Below are 19,614 nucleotides of genomic sequence, written 5' to 3' on the forward strand. Positions count from 1 at the left end.
TTCACTCCATGAAGATTTTGCTTTTTCTGACCTCAATGTGTAGCTGGGAGTGAATTTTTCTTTCTAAGATGTCAAATACTGAGTAGTTTTACTATGTTTGCAGATTATCTTGTCAACATCAGTGCTCAAACTCAAAATTTTGATTTCCTTGCAAAGCTACGGAACATCTTCTTGCATCTTCATAAATTTCATCAGGATTTGTTTTGGCACATGTTTTTTCAGGTGTGAAGCGATTGTCCATGGCTGAATTAAATGAGCTTCTGGAGGAGATTGAGACTGCGATAAAAGACTACTCTGAGGAACTAATCCAGCAACTAGCACTGCGTGATGAGCTGGAATTTGAGAAGGAGGTGAAGAACAGTTTCATCTCTATACTCATTGAAGTCCAAAACAAGCAGAAAGAGCACAGGGAAACCATGAAGAAGAAGAAGAAACAAAAGAACAGCAGCCCGCAGAATGGGAAACAGGAGAAAAGTCACATGCCAGGGACGGTGAGTTGCAAATTAATCTGATTGATGTGGATTGGGCGGAATGCTTTTGATTCAGTTGTCGGGTTATTTTGGGAAGAAAGAAGCAATAATTTTCTTTCTGGTTGTGGAAGGAATGTTATTATGGAGTAAAATTAAAGGATGGGGGTGATTAATCATTTCCCGGTCCTGTTTNAAAAAAACACAACAGTATTGTGGACACGTTAGAGTACCTTTCATTTTTACAATGTGACAACAATCCTCTGGGGGTGGAGTGGGGAGCAGCAATCATTTTGAATTTTTATGATTGTAGAAGTGTTTGATCTTGTGACAGGGGAGCTGGTGTTATCCTATTACTTGACTGTAAGCTGTCAAAGATGTGTTTTCTGGCATAGGCTAAGAATGATAATGAGAAGGGGAAATCATGAATTTAACACATTTTAAAGCTGTAGAACTTGTTATTGGATACTGTTTTCAACTTACATTTTAATGTTTGGAAATGGGTAACTAATTCTAACAGGTGTGGCTCTTGTGTCAAATATTCTGAATTTGTCAAACGAACCCAGACTGATCACTGAGAAATGTTTATTTACAGAATTAGAAAAATAATGTGCTATTGTGTTCATGACGAACACGCCTGAGGCATCCTGTGTTAAACATATTGTGGAGTATATCGTTACTATTGGTACTTATTTCATTTTTGTTTAAATTCATTCCATTCTGCTTTGTGGATGGCTATTGGTGCTGAGTACCTCTGTGAGGCTGAGATTTGTGTTGCACTTTTTTTCTTCACTGAGCGTAGTTATTTGCTGTTGACAGCAGAGGCCTGGGATTGACCAGTTAGACTGCAAAAATTGTTCAGTCGTGCACACTGTTGTGTTCTTATAAAATTTGTTCTGACCTGTACAGTGTTTTTCCCAGCTGCACGGTCTCTGGAAACTGCATCGTGACAAATGCACATGTTTATTTGTGATTACGGCTTCTGATTTTCGGTTTCAACAAACCCCCACCCCCCGGATACGAAAATATTGAAGTCGGTGTTTATTCAATACCCACTGGAAAAACACCGCAAATGGTTACCTGTTCTGATGCCAACTATGCATGGGTTACTCTCGCTCTCTGTGACTCTCTTCTCCATGTGCGTAATGCATCCCTCCTCTCACAAATGTATCACCAGACATGCCAGCGCACTCGGAGGATAGAGAGGTAACCGCACGCATGCGCAGTGTCTCCCTCCTCTCACAAACTGAAAGAAGGGGAGTACTGCGCATGAATGAAGGGATCTCTCTGTGTGCGCAGGTGAGTCTGAATCTTTACATTACAGAAAGTGAAATCCCCGAAAAACCTCAATTTTATTTTTAGAAATCCCAAAACAGAAGCCTATTTGTAATATAAAGAAGGATGTTGTAGAGCACCCAGACCCTTTGCTGATGTCGCAGAATTGCATCCAAAACAGTTCTGTAATATGAACCTGTCATTAATGGATTAAATGTAGCATTATAGTGTGGTGTAAGGTTGGCATGGGGGGAGAATAATATCATTATTATATCAGTGCTTCTATTCAAATTCAATCTGCTGCATTCCCAAACTCATTTTGTACTGCTCCACTGTACTTATTTTCAGCGGTGATAAATTGACCTCCATCACAAATCCCAAGATTCAGTTCTGCTTTTCAGCTGAATTTCCTAGTAATAACTTATATAGTATTATTATAGTAATAAGTGATTTTATTTTACATTAAGACTTTATAGACCAACTCACCTTCATTGATAAGTAATTTAAACGTGCCTTCATTAATAAGTTACTTGAGGTGCGTTGTTGTTTGGTTTTCTATGAAGTTTAAAATTGTATGTGAAAGACAAAAGCCTGTTAACTTCTCGATGTAAAAGAAAATTTCCTTCAGTGCCTTGTTGAAAGAAAAAAGGAATTGGACGCTAGAGATGGTGATCAGGTCTTCCTCTCACCTCCCCCACTAAGCCTTTCATACATATTTAAATCGTACTCTCCCTGAGATGGACCCCCAATCTAGCTGAGAATTGACAAAGTGCATTCAACTGAAGCATGCAGGTTTGATTGACGGGCAGCTCTGAGACTCTTATCAGCAAATGTCTAATTGGAAGTTTAGGCTTCAATCACTTAGGAGTTGTTTTCACAATCCACTTACTTAAAAGTATCTGTTGTCCATTTTATTTGATGATTATGGACAATACCCACCTCTCTGCACAAGTAGCAATAAGCATCCTCAAGCCAAAATAATAATAATATAACACAGGAGTGCTCCTTTAAATGGTTATGATACTCACTCGCATCAACAATAAAAAAAATCTGAATTGACCGGCACTGTGATGTGTCAGAATCACAAAGCCAGACATATGTGGATACTACCATTTTCCCATGAGCTGCTATAGATTTCCATTTTTNAAAAAATGCACAAATGCATTATTGCAACTGTTACTTAGAGTTCTAGATTTGAAATGGGAGCATAAGATACTTTTCCCCCTAAATTCAGATTTTTGATCTGATTCTGACAATTGTGGGAGGGAAGAGAGTCCAATTTCATGTATTTTATTTACTTAAAATGTTTCCTGTACGGTCTGCAACATTCCCTTGTATATTCCAGGCAGTTTGATCAGTATCCGTTCTTTTCATAAAAACCTTCGCTTACATCCTGGAAAATCTTCATTTAAATAAAGAAAAAACTATCCGCAGCTTTGAAATGATTGAATTTTACTATTCAGAACTAAGATTGCATGTATTCTGTACTGATACAACTGATGTATCTCAGGCGCTTTTAGCTATAAAATATGAGATCTTACACGTTTAGTAGGCTTTTAACAGGAAAAGGAAAAAAAATAGTTTTTATGTCACATGTCATGCTTATCAAAATTATTTGTTTCCAGGCATGTTTTAAAACTGTTATAAAAGTTATATATATATTTGTAAAACTTACAAACTTGGATATGTCAAGTTTTTCCTGAAAGAATTTTCTTTATGGTTTGATTACACAATATCATTTTTACTTATGTAAAGGTGAATCTAATCTCAATCTAACGCTCTTGTATTTCAATGTTTGTCTTAGTAGCTTTTGTTCCTCCTTGTATGTTCTCCCTGTTGTGCAGTGTTGTTAGTGAGGCTGTGATTTTCATAGCTCTTTCTCTGTCCTTTTTCTGCTTTCTGCTGCTTCAGCGTTTCAGCATGGAGGGACTTTCCAATGTTATTCAGAATGGCTTTCGCCAGACATTTGGAAGCTCGGGTGGTGAAAAACAGGTGCCTTTTTTAAATTCCCTCCCCCTAGTCACCTTCCTATTCATGAATTTATTGCTTGCTACATTTGTGGTTTTGTGCTGAGTAGGCGGTGTGCATATTTGTGCCGCTCATCTCTGTATTTTAGCAAAATAAAAGTGTCTTTTCAAAGATTTAGGTTAAGCATTGAAGGTAATCACACAGAAGTGGAATTTTCACTTTTCATAGTCGATGCATCAACCACCAGCGAAATGTTATTAATGAAGATTCAAGTGCGTTGTCTTAAAATACCAGTTGTGCATTGTGTCATTGTGATCAACTTCACTTTAATTATTCATCACTGAATATTCCAGTAATAAGATCTTGCCAATTGCAGGTAATGGCTGCACGTAGTTTACCGAATCATTTACCTGTCGTCGTCCTGACGTGAAAGGTATTATATAAATGTTAATTTGTATTGTGTTTGGGATAAATCTGCATTTTTGTATTGAGGCAGAAAACATTTCTGTACATTCTAACAAATCAGCCATTGTTGTTCTGAACAAGTTGGTAAGATATGTAGAAGATATAGGAACTAAATCTACAATCGCCAATTAATTGAGGTGCATGTAGATCATTTTAAAGTAGGTCAGAAATGTGTTTTGGAGATGGTCACTTGCAGGGTTGTTGGTTTGAAATGGTGCCACCTAGTGACACACAAAGAGATGTTTGTTTCTGAAGCAAAAAGCATCAATGTATTTAATAGGATAGTTGATGCATACGTCAGATAAAAGGGAATAAAAGAGTATGGGAGAGGGGAATAGGTGGATTGGAGACTCGGTGGAGTGTAAACAACGGCACAGGTTGTTGGGCTTAATGGTCTGCTTCCACGCCATATCATTCTACTTAATGTTGCAATATCAACAATTTATCAGTATAAGGATTAAACCTGTATCTTCCCTCACTCCCACACTCTGTTACACTGTGCCACAGCGCTAGTATCATTGTCTCCATTTAAAGTAGTTATTGTTTCCATTAGGAATTAGATCTTAACTTCCAAGTCGTGCATCCTACTGGGCTGGGTGTGAAATTGGCCAGTGGAGTCCACGTCCTCAGTGAAAATCCAGCAAACCTCTTTTCTGCCATGGAATTTCAGACCTCTTGTTAAAGTTACTTCCTTCATCTGATCCCAAGGAATCATATCTAATGGTTTGAAGGAGGATGGATGAATTTTTCAGAATTGAAGTGTCAACCATCAGCAAAATGTTATTGATAAAGATTGTTGATCATTCTTTCTAGAAGTAGTTTAACATCATCGTCTTGAAAGTACAGACTTCTAAAGCTTTTGTCAAGGAAGGAGACCTGTTCTGTACAGCACTAAAATAGGAAGTGCTGACTTGAAAAGGGTTTCTGCTCCTGATATATCATAATTTACGATTTGCAGTTTGGGAATCTGGCCAGGATCTAAAGTTCCTTTGAAGTCTGTGGACTGAAGCCAAATTGCACCACATATATTAGATCTCTGAAGCCTATAGGTTGCATTCCCAGCAGTTACATTAGGAGCATCAGCAAAAATCATGTTGTATGTTCATAAGCGCTGGAGGAGGGAGAGAGAGATTAGGTTCCTGTTTCACTGGGAGATCCTATAGTTTATTTTTCATTTCCTGTACGGAAACAACTGGCCTTGACACCTCTAACCAGTGACACATCTAATATCAGATACTTGTTCTTTGTAAATTTGGAGGTTTAAGTCTGGAACCTGCCTTTGAGTGACAGGACTGCGTTAATTTCTGGTGGTGCACAATTTTTTTTCTTTTTCACACGACAGTATTAGAACTAATGTTCTTGTCTTAAGTTTAGGTAAAACAGTATTCAGCATGAATAACAATGAAAACACCCACACTGTAAAAATGCTGTGCTTTGATCATGATTTTTTTCATTCCCATTACACTCAACATAATGGGAATGAGTGTGAAGTGATCTGGTAAATCAGAAACTGGGTTTGAATAGTTTTGTGTTCCATCAGGTGTGCCCCAGGAGACTTACAGCTCACGATGTATCAAGCTAATAATAATAATCCTTGCATTTGATATAGCACCTAAAGTGAATATACTGTAAAGTGAATTGACTGCATATTTGGTGGGCAAAACGCGGCAGCCAGTTGCGCACAACTGTGTCCCACAAACAGTCATGGATTGAAGTGACCAATTTATTATCATTTCTTTTGAAGGAATTATTACCCCTGGAAAAGCGATCCGCCAATCGACTAACAATCAGGTTCCTACATACTGCTAGGTAAACAGAGGTGTGTGGAGTAAGGAAACTTGCCCAACATTTCGCCCTGCCAGGAATCGAACCCAGGTCTCTCGCTTGCGAGGCGAGTGCTCTAGCCACTGAGCTACAGGACTCAGTGGTTATTGCCCAAATAAAAGATGCATTATTTGTTTTGATATTGTTGCACAGGGTTTTTATGTGTCTATGTAAGGTGTGGTTCAGAATCCTCTTCCTCGCAGTACCCTAAAGGAAATGAAGGTAAAGAAGTTTCATTGTTGATGGGAAAGCAATGTGGTAAAACAGGACCCTTCAAAAGCAAAACATTATTAAATCAATGTTTTCCAGTGCCTTGATACGTTCTCCTGATGTGAAAGGAGCTATGTAAATGAAATTTGTTGTTTGTTGTTGTTGCTATGTGTTACTTTAGCATAGAGGAAATCTCTAATTGAAATATCAGTTATGATCTCGCTGTCCTGTGTTTCCAAGTTCAAAGACGATGCTCACAAAAGGAAGTAGAAATGGAATCATGTTTACTTAAGTGATGCATAATTTTCCACAGCATTCCCAGCTGCCCCAAATAAACATGTGTTTATTTAGGAGGTAGTGGCCCATCCAGTTTCTATGTTATTATGTTTATCAACCAAATTGCAAAACTTCTACAGCATAAAAAAAAGTTTTTTAATCTTCTAAAGAACTGCAAATTACTGACTATGAATTCAACATGGTGGGTCTACCCCAGAGGGTTAATATTCTTAAAACAGTCATTTTTCTGTGGCATATGATACCATTAGAAATGCTGGATAGTGCATCATCCTAGCTCTCTTGTAAATCTCCCTGCTGCTGGTTCGGGTTCATTGGCCGAGACCTGGGAGCATGTCTCAACGCTACCAACCCGGTCGCACCCTTTGCTCAGAGAACACCAGCCTGCTGCCTCAATCTATGGGCGGACTTTCAACTTTTCTGTACCCACTCTCTGAAACTCCCACCCCGGTCGGTGTCCCTCTGACTTGCTCTCTCCCTCCCCTCTTCCATGCCACATCTCAAAATCTATCTGTTTTGACCACACTTTTGGTCATCTGACCCTTCTTCTCAGCTCCCATTCCCAGCTCAGGTGCCCATGCAGCACTGTGAAGGTGCTTTGGAGCATCCTTTGGGGCATCTTCCCAACAGGAAAGGCACTAAATAATTACTTACTAAATAATAATAACCGAGAGAATATAATTCAAAGTATCACCAGGGTTGCTGGTCTACCACAAAAATAACCTACTACTGTAGTACATCTATTTTTAACATACTCTGCCCATTCAACTGTCTTTTGCTTTATAACTCTTTATTAAATGGAAATACGCAGTCAATGTTTTCTGAAAAGATATAGTGATTTAAGTGAGTTAATGTTTCAGGTCGATCACAAAAGATAATTATTTGGGGAGGGCAAGTTTGCAGGGCTATGGGGAGAGAGCGGGGGAGTGGGATTGAATTGGATAACTCTTCTCAAAGAGCCGGAACAGACACAATGGGCCGAATGGCCTCCTGTATAATTCTATGATTCTATGAAAAGGTCATTAACCCGAACCGTTAACTCACTTTCCTCTCTCCATAGATGCTTCCTGCCCTGCTGCGTGTTCCCAACGACTTCGGTTTTTATTTCAGATTTCTAGCATCTGCATATTTTTCCTTTAGTGATTTATATGTTTCTGCTATGTTTTTGAGCTGCATCCTCTCAGATATCTCTTTATCAATCATAAACTAATATCTAATAATGGATTAATTCATCAGATTTTTAATAAGTGTTGGCATAAATTGACTGCAAGGAGAACTTATAGAAAAAATGTACTGTGTTATCTAAACACCACATTAACCACATGATGGAAAGTGTTACCTGTCAGGCAAATTTTGTTGCATATTTTTGTGAAGTAACAGTGTAGCATTCTGCTGATAGTTACTTACCCCTGACTGCTAGCGACTTATCCCCTGCCTGCTAGCCTTGGTTATGTTATTAAATAAAACTGAAGTCACCTTTCTGACATAGCAGTTAATTAATGTGATGTCAAGGAACTCAGAGTTCAATTAGTTCTTTGTTTTCTAGTTAATCTTATCTGACAGCACGTTCAATTAGCTTTCTTGTATAATTCTTCAGAAATTTCATTAAGCTCTGTAGCAATTCGCTTCACCATTAATTTTGAGGGCAAGTACAATAAAACCTTAATTTCCCAATTCCTCTTGCACCAAATAACCAATACAGTAATAACATTTTGTGGGATTTAAACCAGCTTTAGTTAAGCTTCCCCAGTGAGTCAGTTTGTATAAGAACGTATCTAGAATGTTGTGCAGAAAACAAATCTAATCTCCAATGTAGCTCGTCACCACAACATGCAAATGTTAAAGAATACCATTTGTAAAGCTTGACCATTCTCTTTATGTTTGGCTTGCTTCAGATGTGAGGTTTTATGGGATAAGTGTTAAATGCTCTTCAGGTAAAATTATAGTGCTTGTACTTCTTTTTTCCTTGAGTAGGGTGGGTGATAATTTGACATTCCATTGGCATTCAAGTCACTCATGTGCCTTGAGTGATCTTTACTAGGAGGTATGTGGTGCTCTTCCCAGCAAATAGTGAACTTGGCTTTAGTGAAGTAGTGTTTAATAAAGCAGCCTTTACTTCATATTACGAACTGGGGATTAACATCCAGCAGGCTGGAATTATTGTTACTTTTCTCTTTCTATGACTTTTAAGCCTTGTTCTCTTTCTATGACAGTATTTGACAACAGTTATTCCGTACGAGAGGAAAGGTGGCCCTCCATCTGTAGAAGATCTTCAGATCTTGACTAAAAGTAAGTATCAACCACTTTAGAAACTGTTTTTAATTTTGTTCTAAAATTTGAATTCATCCTTAATTGAGGAGAGTAGAGGAATGGGATTAGAGTGGATCACTCCAGTAGGGGAGTTACACAGCACATGTTCCTTGAATCCGCAGGCTGCCTTAATTCCCAAATCATATTTTTTGTTCATTCATGACAGACAGTAAGTCAGACATTAATTAAAAAAATGACTGAGTTTTTCAACATACTATTCAAATAATTCATCTGAAATTGGAAGACTTAACTATTTCGAGAGTTGTGCCTCTCGCAATTTAAGCATTGTTTTTTAAATCTTATAATCATTAATTGTGAGATCCTAAGAAAAAATTACTTTGGAAAATGTGAGATCTGAATGCCAATTGATGATTCATTATTGCATTACTGGTTAAAAGGAAAACATACGCTGCTTAGTTTTCTTCTCAGCAGTTGTTAGATGGATTTGGGGTAGCTTTCTAACATTTTGGGGTGTCCTCGTAATCTGAGCAGGGTGGAGATTATAGGCTATTAAAACTATTTCTTGATTGTTACTCCACACCATTATCTCTTGCAGTCCTACCTTCCCATTCTCTCTGGAACTGTCCTTAAATCCCTCCACCTTATACGCTCTCTATCTGCTTTCAAAAATCTGCTGAATACCTATCTCTTTGACCACCTTTAGCCACCTGTCTTCTAGCCCACCCGTCTCCCTCCTGGCTCAGGCTAGTACTCCATCCCTGTGATGCGCTTTGAGATGTGGAATTTGGAATTTGATTCAATCCTGAGGTTTTGAATTTGATTTGAAATTAGTACTCTTCTTGAAAAGATGTATTTAAGGGAAAGCTAGATAGATCCATGAGGGAGAAAGGAATAGAAGGTTATGCTTTGAAGGCTTACTTGAGGAAGGGCAGGAAGAGGTTCATGTGGAGCATAAATACCAGCGTAGACCAGTTGGGCCGAATGGCCTGTTTCTGTGCTGTATATTCATTCTAATGTAATGTAAAAACTCTATTTTATATAAGTTGATGATGAGTTTGTAGCAGCCATTTCCTCTCCCATAGCTGATGTTTATCAAGCAACCTAAAACAGTTCTTCCTCCCAGCCTGGAGAAAAAAGATCATTCAGTTCATGCACTTATTATGCAACATATTACACTTGGTCTGTGTCTCCTTTGTTTTGCAATTTGGTACTTCCATTCTTTGATCTGTGCTGCACTAAACCATGCAAATATCTAATGTCTGTAGCTGGGGTGCTGTAATCTCATCTTTTAAAAGTGGCAAAGTATCTCCCAGAATATTAACCAATGATTAATTATTTTCAGTTTGTTTATGTTGCTAGAGAAATGGCTGCACAGTTATTATTGATTTGGACCTTTTTTTCATCACCACTTCCACAAACTTCAGTTACAGATTGTGATTTTAGCTTACCTGCATTTCTTCTTTTTTTAGTTAGATTAGTTTCTTCTTTTCTGAACTGTAAAGAATTAACGTTTACAAATTAATCGATTTGATAAACATCAGCTATAGGAGAGGAAATGGTTGCTACAAACTCATCACCAACTCACATCAAATAGCACTTTCAAGTAGGAAAAGAGAACTAATTTTCAAATAAAATTCCAAACTGCAAGATTAAATCAAATGCCAAACACAAATCTCAATGTGCTTCAATTAATTAACAAACTGTAAAGACATGCTCCACGTCCCCCACCTGGCCTCCCCCACCATCGGTGGTCAGACCTTCAGCCTTTTGAATTCTATCCCACGGTCACTTTGCCTCATCTGTCCCTGGCCTCCTTCAACGCCCATCTCAAGACCATCCTCTTTGACCGCACCTTTAGTCACCATCCTACTCCACCCCTCCTGACACCCATCTGGTGCAAATCCCTGACTGTCCAGCACTTTGGGACATCCTTCTGGTGTGAAAGGAGCTATACAATTGTAATTTGTTGTTGTAAAGCATCTCTTGATTTCCAACCCCTAATTTACTCCAAACCCATTCAGTCCTTCAGGCAATGAGGGAGGATAGTGAGAAAGTGCCAAGTTTGCTGACAGACTACATTCTGAAAGGTGAGTGCAAATTACTTTCCAATTGAACATTTTTTCACTGGTTCATTAATAAATGCTGATGAACATTTTGCTTTACGTTGGCATGTTTTAATGCTTTGCTTGATTGTTGCCTACAATAGAATTCTGCTGATTCATATTTCATTAGATTATTAGTTTTTTCACGTGTTCTGATGGTTCTTGTAGATTATTCACTCACTTCCATAGACTTAGCCGGTATAGAATTGGGAATACAAAAATATTCTTTGACATAATGTATAGTGACAACTGCTGGTGAATACCTCAACTAGAATCAGCTATTTTTTTGGCAATGTTGCTTCTTCCAACTACAAAAGTAATATCCATGGGAATACATCTGTCACTGAGTGAGTGTTTTTGTATTTGTGTTGTGTTTGTCGAGAGGAATTTCCATCTTCAGCAGTGTTTGTAAAGTGAATTTAATGCATGAAGTATAAGTTTAACATGCCTAAAATTAATAGCTCTGCTGAAATTAAACCCTTCTAAAATCTAGTTTTACCAAAACATTAAAAGTAAGCCTTGCAGAAAATATCTCATTTTAATAAAGCAGAATTCTTTTTTATAATGAAATTGTACATTTTGGATAATATGCAGTACAGTATGTGATCAACAGCACAGGGTACATAGCATTGTGTCCTTCTGACCTTGTGTTGCTAATGAATCGTAGCAGCTATAAGCATATAATATATGCCCACACAAAGTCTTAAGAATACTTGAATATTTTATGATTGAAATGTACTTAAGTGGCCGTGTATCTTGTTTCAATGGTAAAATCATTATATAGAATTTGTAGACATAGACAGTGAGTTGCTGTATTATTGAAGATTGAAAGACACAGTTTTGCATTTTGTACCAACATCCAGCTCCTCTGGCTTACAAGAATTTATAGAAAACCAGCTTCAAACTTTAAAGATTTTAGATTTTGTCAAATTCTGGATTAGAACATTGATGGAGTATATCTAGGCTCAGGTGACATTTTACTCCATTAATTTAATTCCTCCTTTTTTAAAAAAAAATCTTATCTACAATGTCTCATTCTTTCTAGCTGTGGAAGAAATAATTCTTCTGGAGCATTATGACATTTAATTTCCCTGTGCCCCTCCTTACCCATTGCTGAGGACAGGCTTCCATTGTAATCTTCTGTTCACTGGGGAACTCTTGGTTAATACCATCAAAGTCATTCTAATTGCTGTCAGAGAGCACAGGGTGCCATGCGGGTTGTCACAATGATGGGTCTCAGGGCTGCCTGACAATCCAGACACACTTTGGCCGCTTTTGATTCTCGTACTACTCTCCAGTCAACCTCCTGTTATAAAACCTAAACTGAACATCCTGATGGCTCAAGCAGGCTGCATATTACAGTTTCAGAATAGTAACACTCACATGGTTACACGGGCACTGCATTCAGGGGAATTGAATCATACAAATCTGTGTTGAATTTTCTTTGATTCATGAAGCCATGCACAATGTGTTGTGGTAAATCACATCATCACCTTGTTTGTAAATAGCAACATCATGTTAGAAAAACCTTGGTCCATGCAAAAAAAAAGGTTTGTTAAACACAATATCATGAAAGCTGTGATTCTTTCAAACAAAGTCACTTATCTTCTTTCAAAGTGACACGACTGCAGAGGTGATGTTTAATTTGCAAAATTTCCATAATGCTGCTTCAAGTGCAAATTTTTTCCCTGTACCCTTCATGCAGAATGAGAATTTTTTGGAAGCTGTAATGCGTTGCTCAGTAACTGTGACTCCTTGTAGCTGTAAAACAAAAAAAGCTATGATTACAGTGTTAGCTTACTAAATGTAAATATACCTTTGGGCAGTTGCAGAAAGCAAGTGCTAAATATTAAAATGTCTGTCGAAGAAGATAAAAGGAAAATGGCAAATTAAAACAGCAGAGTAAGTGACAAGAGGCATTTTATTTGAAACTCACTCTGCAGACAGATTTATTTTTCTTGTTGCTATGGGTATGTGGGAGTAGATTATTTAATCACTAACCAGCTCTATTTATTCAGCTGGTCCCTGGAAATATTCCAGATCTACATAATTATACCCTGGTACTTTAGCATCTGGAGTGTGCAATATGACTTTCAGATTGCGAAGCAAATTGTTTGCTATGACTTTCATTGGATTCATAAAAAATACCTGATTCCTTTGATAAAAAGGATTACCTCATTCTTTACTTTTTGTTGGCTTTTTCAGTCTGTGTTTGTTGTAAACTAACACTACTAAGGATGTGTGAGATCACCTTGCTTATGAATGAAATCTGTCTTGCCTCAGCAGTGGTCAGGAGTATTGTCAGGTCATTAATTGTAGAGTGATTGTCAAGAATAGCACTGAACGCCAAATAAAGTATATTAAGTATTCAAATAAATTGTTATCCTTTTTAATGCCATGAAAGTTGCATGTTGATAAAATGTAAGTTTCAATATTTATAAATGAAAATATTGACCTGCATATTTACAAATGTTGTTGATGCACACACAAATATGATGGAATGACCCAATGTTCCCACTGGTGCCTGCTGTCTAGATGATCTGATGTGGGGTCAGGTCGAGTTTCTTAATTCAATTCATGACCTGGGCTAATATTACATTTTTTATTATTATTATCCTTGCATTTGATATAGCACTTTTCACGTCTTCTAACGTCTCAAAGAGCTTCACAGAATATCCTGTAAAGTTAATTGACTGTATATTTGTGGGCGAAATAGAAAAGTGTGGAAATATTTGCCTAAATTGCAGGACATTTGCCAAATTTTGTGCAGAGGAAACAGAGCACAGAGGCCGGGGCCCAGCACACTGTGTGTACAAGTTTGTAGTTGAGGGGGATGTTTTTGTAGCACGTTTGTAGTGGACGAGGGCGTTTGTAGCGGATTCTGCAGAACAAGTGCGGTCGCACTTTACTGTTGGCTCAGTTTGTAACTAATGTAATTGCAAGTGTTGTTGCCTCATTATTTAAAACCTTAATCAGATTTAACTGGATTATTAGTTTCAAATGTATGAGAATTCAGAATCCATTGCACAGTTCAGTTGATGCAGGAGCCTTATTTCACTCTTAATTACTTTCATTCTTTGGTTAAGGACAAACTAACTGCATCGAGGTACATCAGCACCAGGGGGAAATGATGGGCTAATGATCTTAATGTTGAGTCTGAAGCAGCACTGTATTTGAATTCTGATCAGAATGCTGTTTTATTTAATCCTCTCCAGTTTTTGTTGTGTTTCTTGATTTTTTTTCTTTCTGTTGAATTTACTTTTTTTTCCTTCGCTCTTTCACCTGACTTTTCTTTGTTTGCTTTTGTGTTGTGCTAGCACTCGTATAAAGGCTGGATTGCTCTGAGGTTTGTGTTTATTGTATGGAAACAGGGGGCTCCGTTATATTTGATTCAACGAGTGTTCCATATTTGTCTAGTTTTTGAGAGTCGGGTTATGTTATGTTAAGGTTGATTATGACTGCGATGTGAACAAAATTGTTTTTCAGTCACAATCACTCTTTCTTCCCTCCCCCAACTCCCTATTTGTGGACAAATTTTAAAGGAATATCTTTGTTTGCCCCCCTTCCTTTACCGAAAAGTGCCCTTGCACTTTCAGTACTTGTTAGGCAGAGGATAGAATACAATATAAATTTACATTTATATAGTGCCTTTCATGTCTGGAGGACATCCCAAGGCTGTGCAACAAGCACGAGTATAGTTTTATGGGTGGTTAGCTGCAGAAAGTGGTGCTTTTTTGACCTGTTTAATTCCGCCGCCTGACCTGACCTCATCTCTTGGATATAACAAAACGTACAAAACTTCCCCCTCCACCACCATAACCACTGGTAAGTTAAAGTTGTGAAATAACTGGACAATAGCTGTATCAGATAAATCTGATCTTGATTTTCCCACCTAAGACTTTCATGCCCTAATATTTATCTTGAGACTCACAGAGCATTCTTCACCCAAAATCAACAATTATGTGACTAATAAACATTTTCCCCCAGTTGGATCTGGGTTAATTAACAATAACTTGCATTTTATATAGCACCCTTCACGCAGGGTAGCATCTCAGAGTGCTTAACAGTGATGGAGCTTGATGCTGAGCAGGGAGGAGTGGGAAAGTGACTGTAGGCAGGGTCGAAGAGAAGGTCTTAAGGTTTTCAGGGTCCCAATACAGGTATTCTCTGTATTGTACATGTACACGTCAACCTCAAACTGTGTCCAGTTTTCAGAATGGCCAAAGAGAGTGTATAGATTTAATATCTACAATAATAACTGGAGCTTTTCACCAATTATGGGAATTACTGCCAAATACAGAAGGGTGTGGTTTGTATCCGAAGGGTTAGCAAGCAAAAAAGTATTTAAAATGAGTCGATATGGAAAGGAGGCAGAATGCTGAACTCGATTTTCAGGGAATCTTAACAAAATACTTTAAAAAGTCAAATTGTTTCTGTAAGAACCAAGTACTCTGCATATACACTGTCCCGTGTTCTGTGTCTTATGTGTGATTATAGTATTTCACTGGACCCTGTGTCATTTCTGCCCAAGACCTTAGTGATAATCGGGGCATGGAGAATTATTCAGACCAGCAGCCTATCCCACAGCCATCCTTTCCTTCCATTATTATTAGCCTTATTATTATTATTATTATAGCTGTACCCATTGCAGCTATACTTGCAACCAAAGGATCCAATATGCAGTGTTTTTTAAAAATATATATATGTTGATATCAATAATGGTGAGAGTATGGTCACAAATATATTGTTGATTTTCTTGCAGTTCTGTGCCCAACCTAAAGTCAGCATTAGGTCTTCGTGACAGAGGGACATTGACACCATGTTCTGCTAATGAACACGAAGAAGAAAACATCTTTGTTCCTCCATGGATCCTAGTGAACTAACTTCTCTTCTAGAGCGTATTGCTTAGCTTGTCTTCATTTAATCCCACTAGCACTCGGAGAGTAGTTCTATCGTGTGGCTGTGAAGATTTTATCTCTATTTCCTTTCGTGGCAGACTGGATCAGGTGCAAGTGTTAACATGACCCAGTGCAAACTCACCTGGTCGTTTCAAACCGAGCATAGAACAAAAGAACAGTTGTACAGTTTCAACCATGAGTATTGTTTTAGCGGCATAATATCTATTTTTACAATGTGTAGCACCTAGAGAAGTGACCTTTTTATCATAAGTGAATGTAAATAGGCTCAGCGGTTTTAACCAGCCAACAAGCAGCAACCTGTATTATTTTATTATTTATTTCAGCTATAATAGTTTTGAAAAAGGGAACAAATGGTTTAACTGCACTAATGAGGCATTCTGTTGCAAAAAGGCTCTTATCACAATGATCACAAATAGCCTTGGGGTGGGGGCTAAATAATAGCATCGCTTGAGTATGTAAAAAGCACAAATCTTCAGCTACAACAGGAGTGCAAATCTAATCGAACTTTGCAAATGTCATAATAGTTTTCAGATAAATCATTGCAGGGAAGAACTCTGTCGATATCAACAGTGTAAACCATTGATATTCGAGTCTGACAATTTGTCAACCAGATTGGTGTACAGTATTGCATTACGCAACATTAGTTTGAACATATTAAATTTAGATAAAATTCCCGTTGCTGGCCTGCAAAGACTGACATTTAATTTTGCTCCTCTCAAAAAATAAATACTTTTATTAGATTTGATTAGATGTGTATTAAAACTCAGTGTATTTTTACAGTATTTTCATAGCTACAGAAATAGGCCTCCTTTTTTTTGTTGCTTCTGTGTTTGAAAAAATGGAACTTATTAAAGGTAAGTATTCTGATTACTTTCATCAGTGTTAAATTAAAGCTAATAAAAATGGAGGAGGTTCTGCCTCTCAACTGAGATCAAGTATTAACTTACCATACACAGGACAAGCATGTCTACCACACTAGAGCAAACACATTGGACATTCATATTTCAGTGTTGCATTAGGACAGCTTGAGGCAAAATGATGAATTATAATCCCCCCCAACAACTCGGAGTGTCCAGCGTCTGGGACAACCTCCTAACGTGAAAGGTTCTGTATGAATGCAGTTTGCTGGTGTTGTATACAGTAAATTAAAAGCAGAGAAACAGGAATAAGCAATAGTCACGTGATCTTAAAAATCCTAATTTTCCACCCAAAATGCAGGGTCTGGTAAGTTTCCACCTCATTGAGGATTTCTCCCCAATAACCTTTTTAATCGCTTTTAAAGATGATGGGTTTCAATTTCTTAGACCAATATTCCATTGACCTTCACGTGGCATACTGATATCTACATTCCTGGAAGACTGCCACTCAGATGGTGCTCTTGCAGACCTACATCCCTGAGTCCACCGCTTGTTTAACACAAATTTTTCACCTATTAGGGAACTCTCCTCTTAGGACTCAATAGAAAAGATTTGAACTGGCTGGCAGACTACGCAGGTTTCTGTTTGATGGAGCTCTTTGTGGAATGTTATGTGATTCATCCTGTATCTGACCTGAATTCACCATGCCACACAAATGGATGCTAATCATGTGCAATGAATGTTATAGGTTTATCATTAAGAATTGTATTTCTTCTTTGTGGAAGTACGAGTTTGTTATTGTGAGTGTTTTTTAGCCCATATGTGTATTCTAGGCAGCATGCTAACCATTATTGTAAACCGTGTATGTACTGTGGTTGCAGCAAGACAAAAAATAGGATTTTTTTTAAGTTGCAGATCTTTTCGTTCCTTTTTTTCATTAATTTTTGCCATCTTGTAACACACTGCCAAGTTCATGGTAACAAACATTCAAATCTGACCGAGCTCATGCACACTGCAGTGGACTCCAGCGCACGCCATAGCTCCTTAGAACATGTTTTCAATTGAAGTGCAGCTTAAAGAGAGTAAAATTAGCTTGCAGGTTCGACCCAAAATGCCATTAACTATGTGAAAAGCAGAGCCTCATCAATGTACTATACAGTCATATGGAGCGAGTAATAAATATAGGCCTGCACAAAACACACATGTTTAAATTACTAGATAGACTGCATGAGCAATCATTTCTTGTACTTAATCAAAACATATCGCCTCTAACAGTACCTGCAGAATCTGTTAAACCAAGCATGCCTGTGTATTCGATATAGTAATAATGGTCCTGTAATAAAGAATGGGTTTACTTTACTGTTGGAAAATAACTGGCCCTGTGGAGAGGGATTTTTTCTTTTTAATTTTTATGTTTTTTTAAGGAGCTGCAGTAGTCTTAATTTATTATTTCTGTATGTTTGGCAGATTGTAATGTTTGTGGCAGTAATTTTATTTTGTAACTGAACCCTTTGAGAACAAATAAACTTGATTTACACATTGATGTTGTGATGAGTATGCATTATGAACAGCGTGATCGTGAAACAATGATGGCTTGTGATAAATTACCTAAATGTCAAACCTCTGAGAATCCACAGCCAAGGGGATCTTTCAGACATGTAGTCATGCTGTACTTATACTTCCTAAGATTTTTGTTTCTGTACTCCAGGGTAAATATGCAAAATTCAATTTGTGTGGGTGCTTATTTTAATAATCCATGCATTTGCATTTTGCAAGTTTTCAAATGACACTAATCAGAAGATTAAAAACCCAGAGCAAAAGCTTTACTCAGGTTGACAGGACTCTGTGTATATACCTCCATTATTAATGAAAGCAATCTTGCTGTCAGAACCTCTTTCAAAGAAAATGAAGCTGCTTCCCTTTGTGCTTTCTGTCGAGTCCTGTTGATTGTAATGTTTTAATCTGGTTCTTGTGGTGAGAGCAGCAGCTGCTGAAGAGAGTATTGTGGTTTAAAGGTGAAGAAGACTATTCAGTTTAGGCAGTGTTTGGTGGCTGTGCAATTGACTTGATGATTTAAGACTGGGCTGTTGTTAATGATCACAGTTCAGTGACCCCCACCCCAGTGAAAAGTATGTTTACATAGATATTCAGTAAGAACAGAATTGACATTCATGCCACCCTCCATTAAACTTGTCAATATCAACACTCAAAACTTACACCAGAAGAGTGGCTTCACATCCCACATTTGGAACTTGAGCCCAGTCCAGGCTAACATGCCAGTGCAGTACTAGGGGAGCATTGTATTGTCAGAGGTGTCAACTTTCAGATCAGACATTAAACCTGTCTCGTTTGGTTGTTCAGGTAGATGTTAAAGATCCTATGGCATTATCTGAAAGAGGAAGGAGTGTCCCAGCCAGCATTCCTCACAATACATTGGTCATCCACTTCAAAACTGTTCGGGAGAAGTTGCAATGTAGAGATTGGCTGTTGCAATTGCTCTTAATAGCAACAACATCAGTATGCGGCTTCAGGTATTTTTCCCCAATTTACCTAGCAGTAAGTAGGAACCTGGTTGTTAGTCGATTGGCAGAGCTAACCTTTTGGATCAGAACACATACAGAGAGGAATTGAGATTTATGAGGCGAGCAGATAAACTGGTTGAATATGCAAAGCTGGATCTACTGTGCTTGGTAGAACCTTGGAACAATTGATAAAGTGACGTTTTCCAGCTATTGAAAAGATCTTCTCATGTTTTTATAGCAACTTGCATTCACACAAATTAATATTTACATTACTTTCCCTCCTACTTCTGACTTTCTTAAACACTTATTTTATTGATTTTGCTCTAATATGATATTTCTTCTGTCCTTGAGTGGTCAGATACTACCTCTTAAACCATCTCAACAACAACACCAACTTGCACTTATATAGCTCCCTCCATGCAGGGTAGCATTGGTCAGAG

At 37.8% G+C, this 19,614-nt stretch overlaps 1 protein-coding gene across 3 annotated transcripts in view; it reads left to right on the plus strand.

Moving 5' to 3' along the window:
* The window catches only part of fez2b (fasciculation and elongation protein zeta 2b), a 74,223-nt gene extending 56,032 nt beyond the window's left edge, over nt 1–18,191 (plus strand). For 2 of the 3 annotated variants that reach the window (XM_007898432.2, XM_042332695.1), the window contains exons 5-9: nt 223–491; nt 3,654–3,734; nt 8,717–8,792; nt 10,796–10,861; nt 15,639–18,191. In XM_007898432.2, coding sequence (XP_007896623.1) covers nt 223–491; nt 3,654–3,734; nt 8,717–8,792; nt 10,796–10,861; nt 15,639–15,655 — 509 coding nt within the window. In that variant the 3' untranslated portion in view covers nt 15,656–18,191. The remainder of the gene's footprint in view (nt 1–222; nt 492–3,653; nt 3,735–8,716; nt 8,793–10,795; nt 10,862–15,638) is intronic. The other variant, XM_007898433.2, reaches the window with a different exon arrangement.
* The last annotated feature ends 1,423 nt before the right edge of the window (nt 18,192–19,614 follow it).

The sequence above is a fragment of the Callorhinchus milii genome, unplaced genomic scaffold, assembly GCF_018977255.1.
Source record: "Callorhinchus milii isolate IMCB2004 unplaced genomic scaffold, IMCB_Cmil_1.0 Scaffold3, whole genome shotgun sequence".
Lineage (NCBI taxonomy): Eukaryota > Metazoa > Chordata > Chondrichthyes > Chimaeriformes > Callorhinchidae > Callorhinchus > Callorhinchus milii.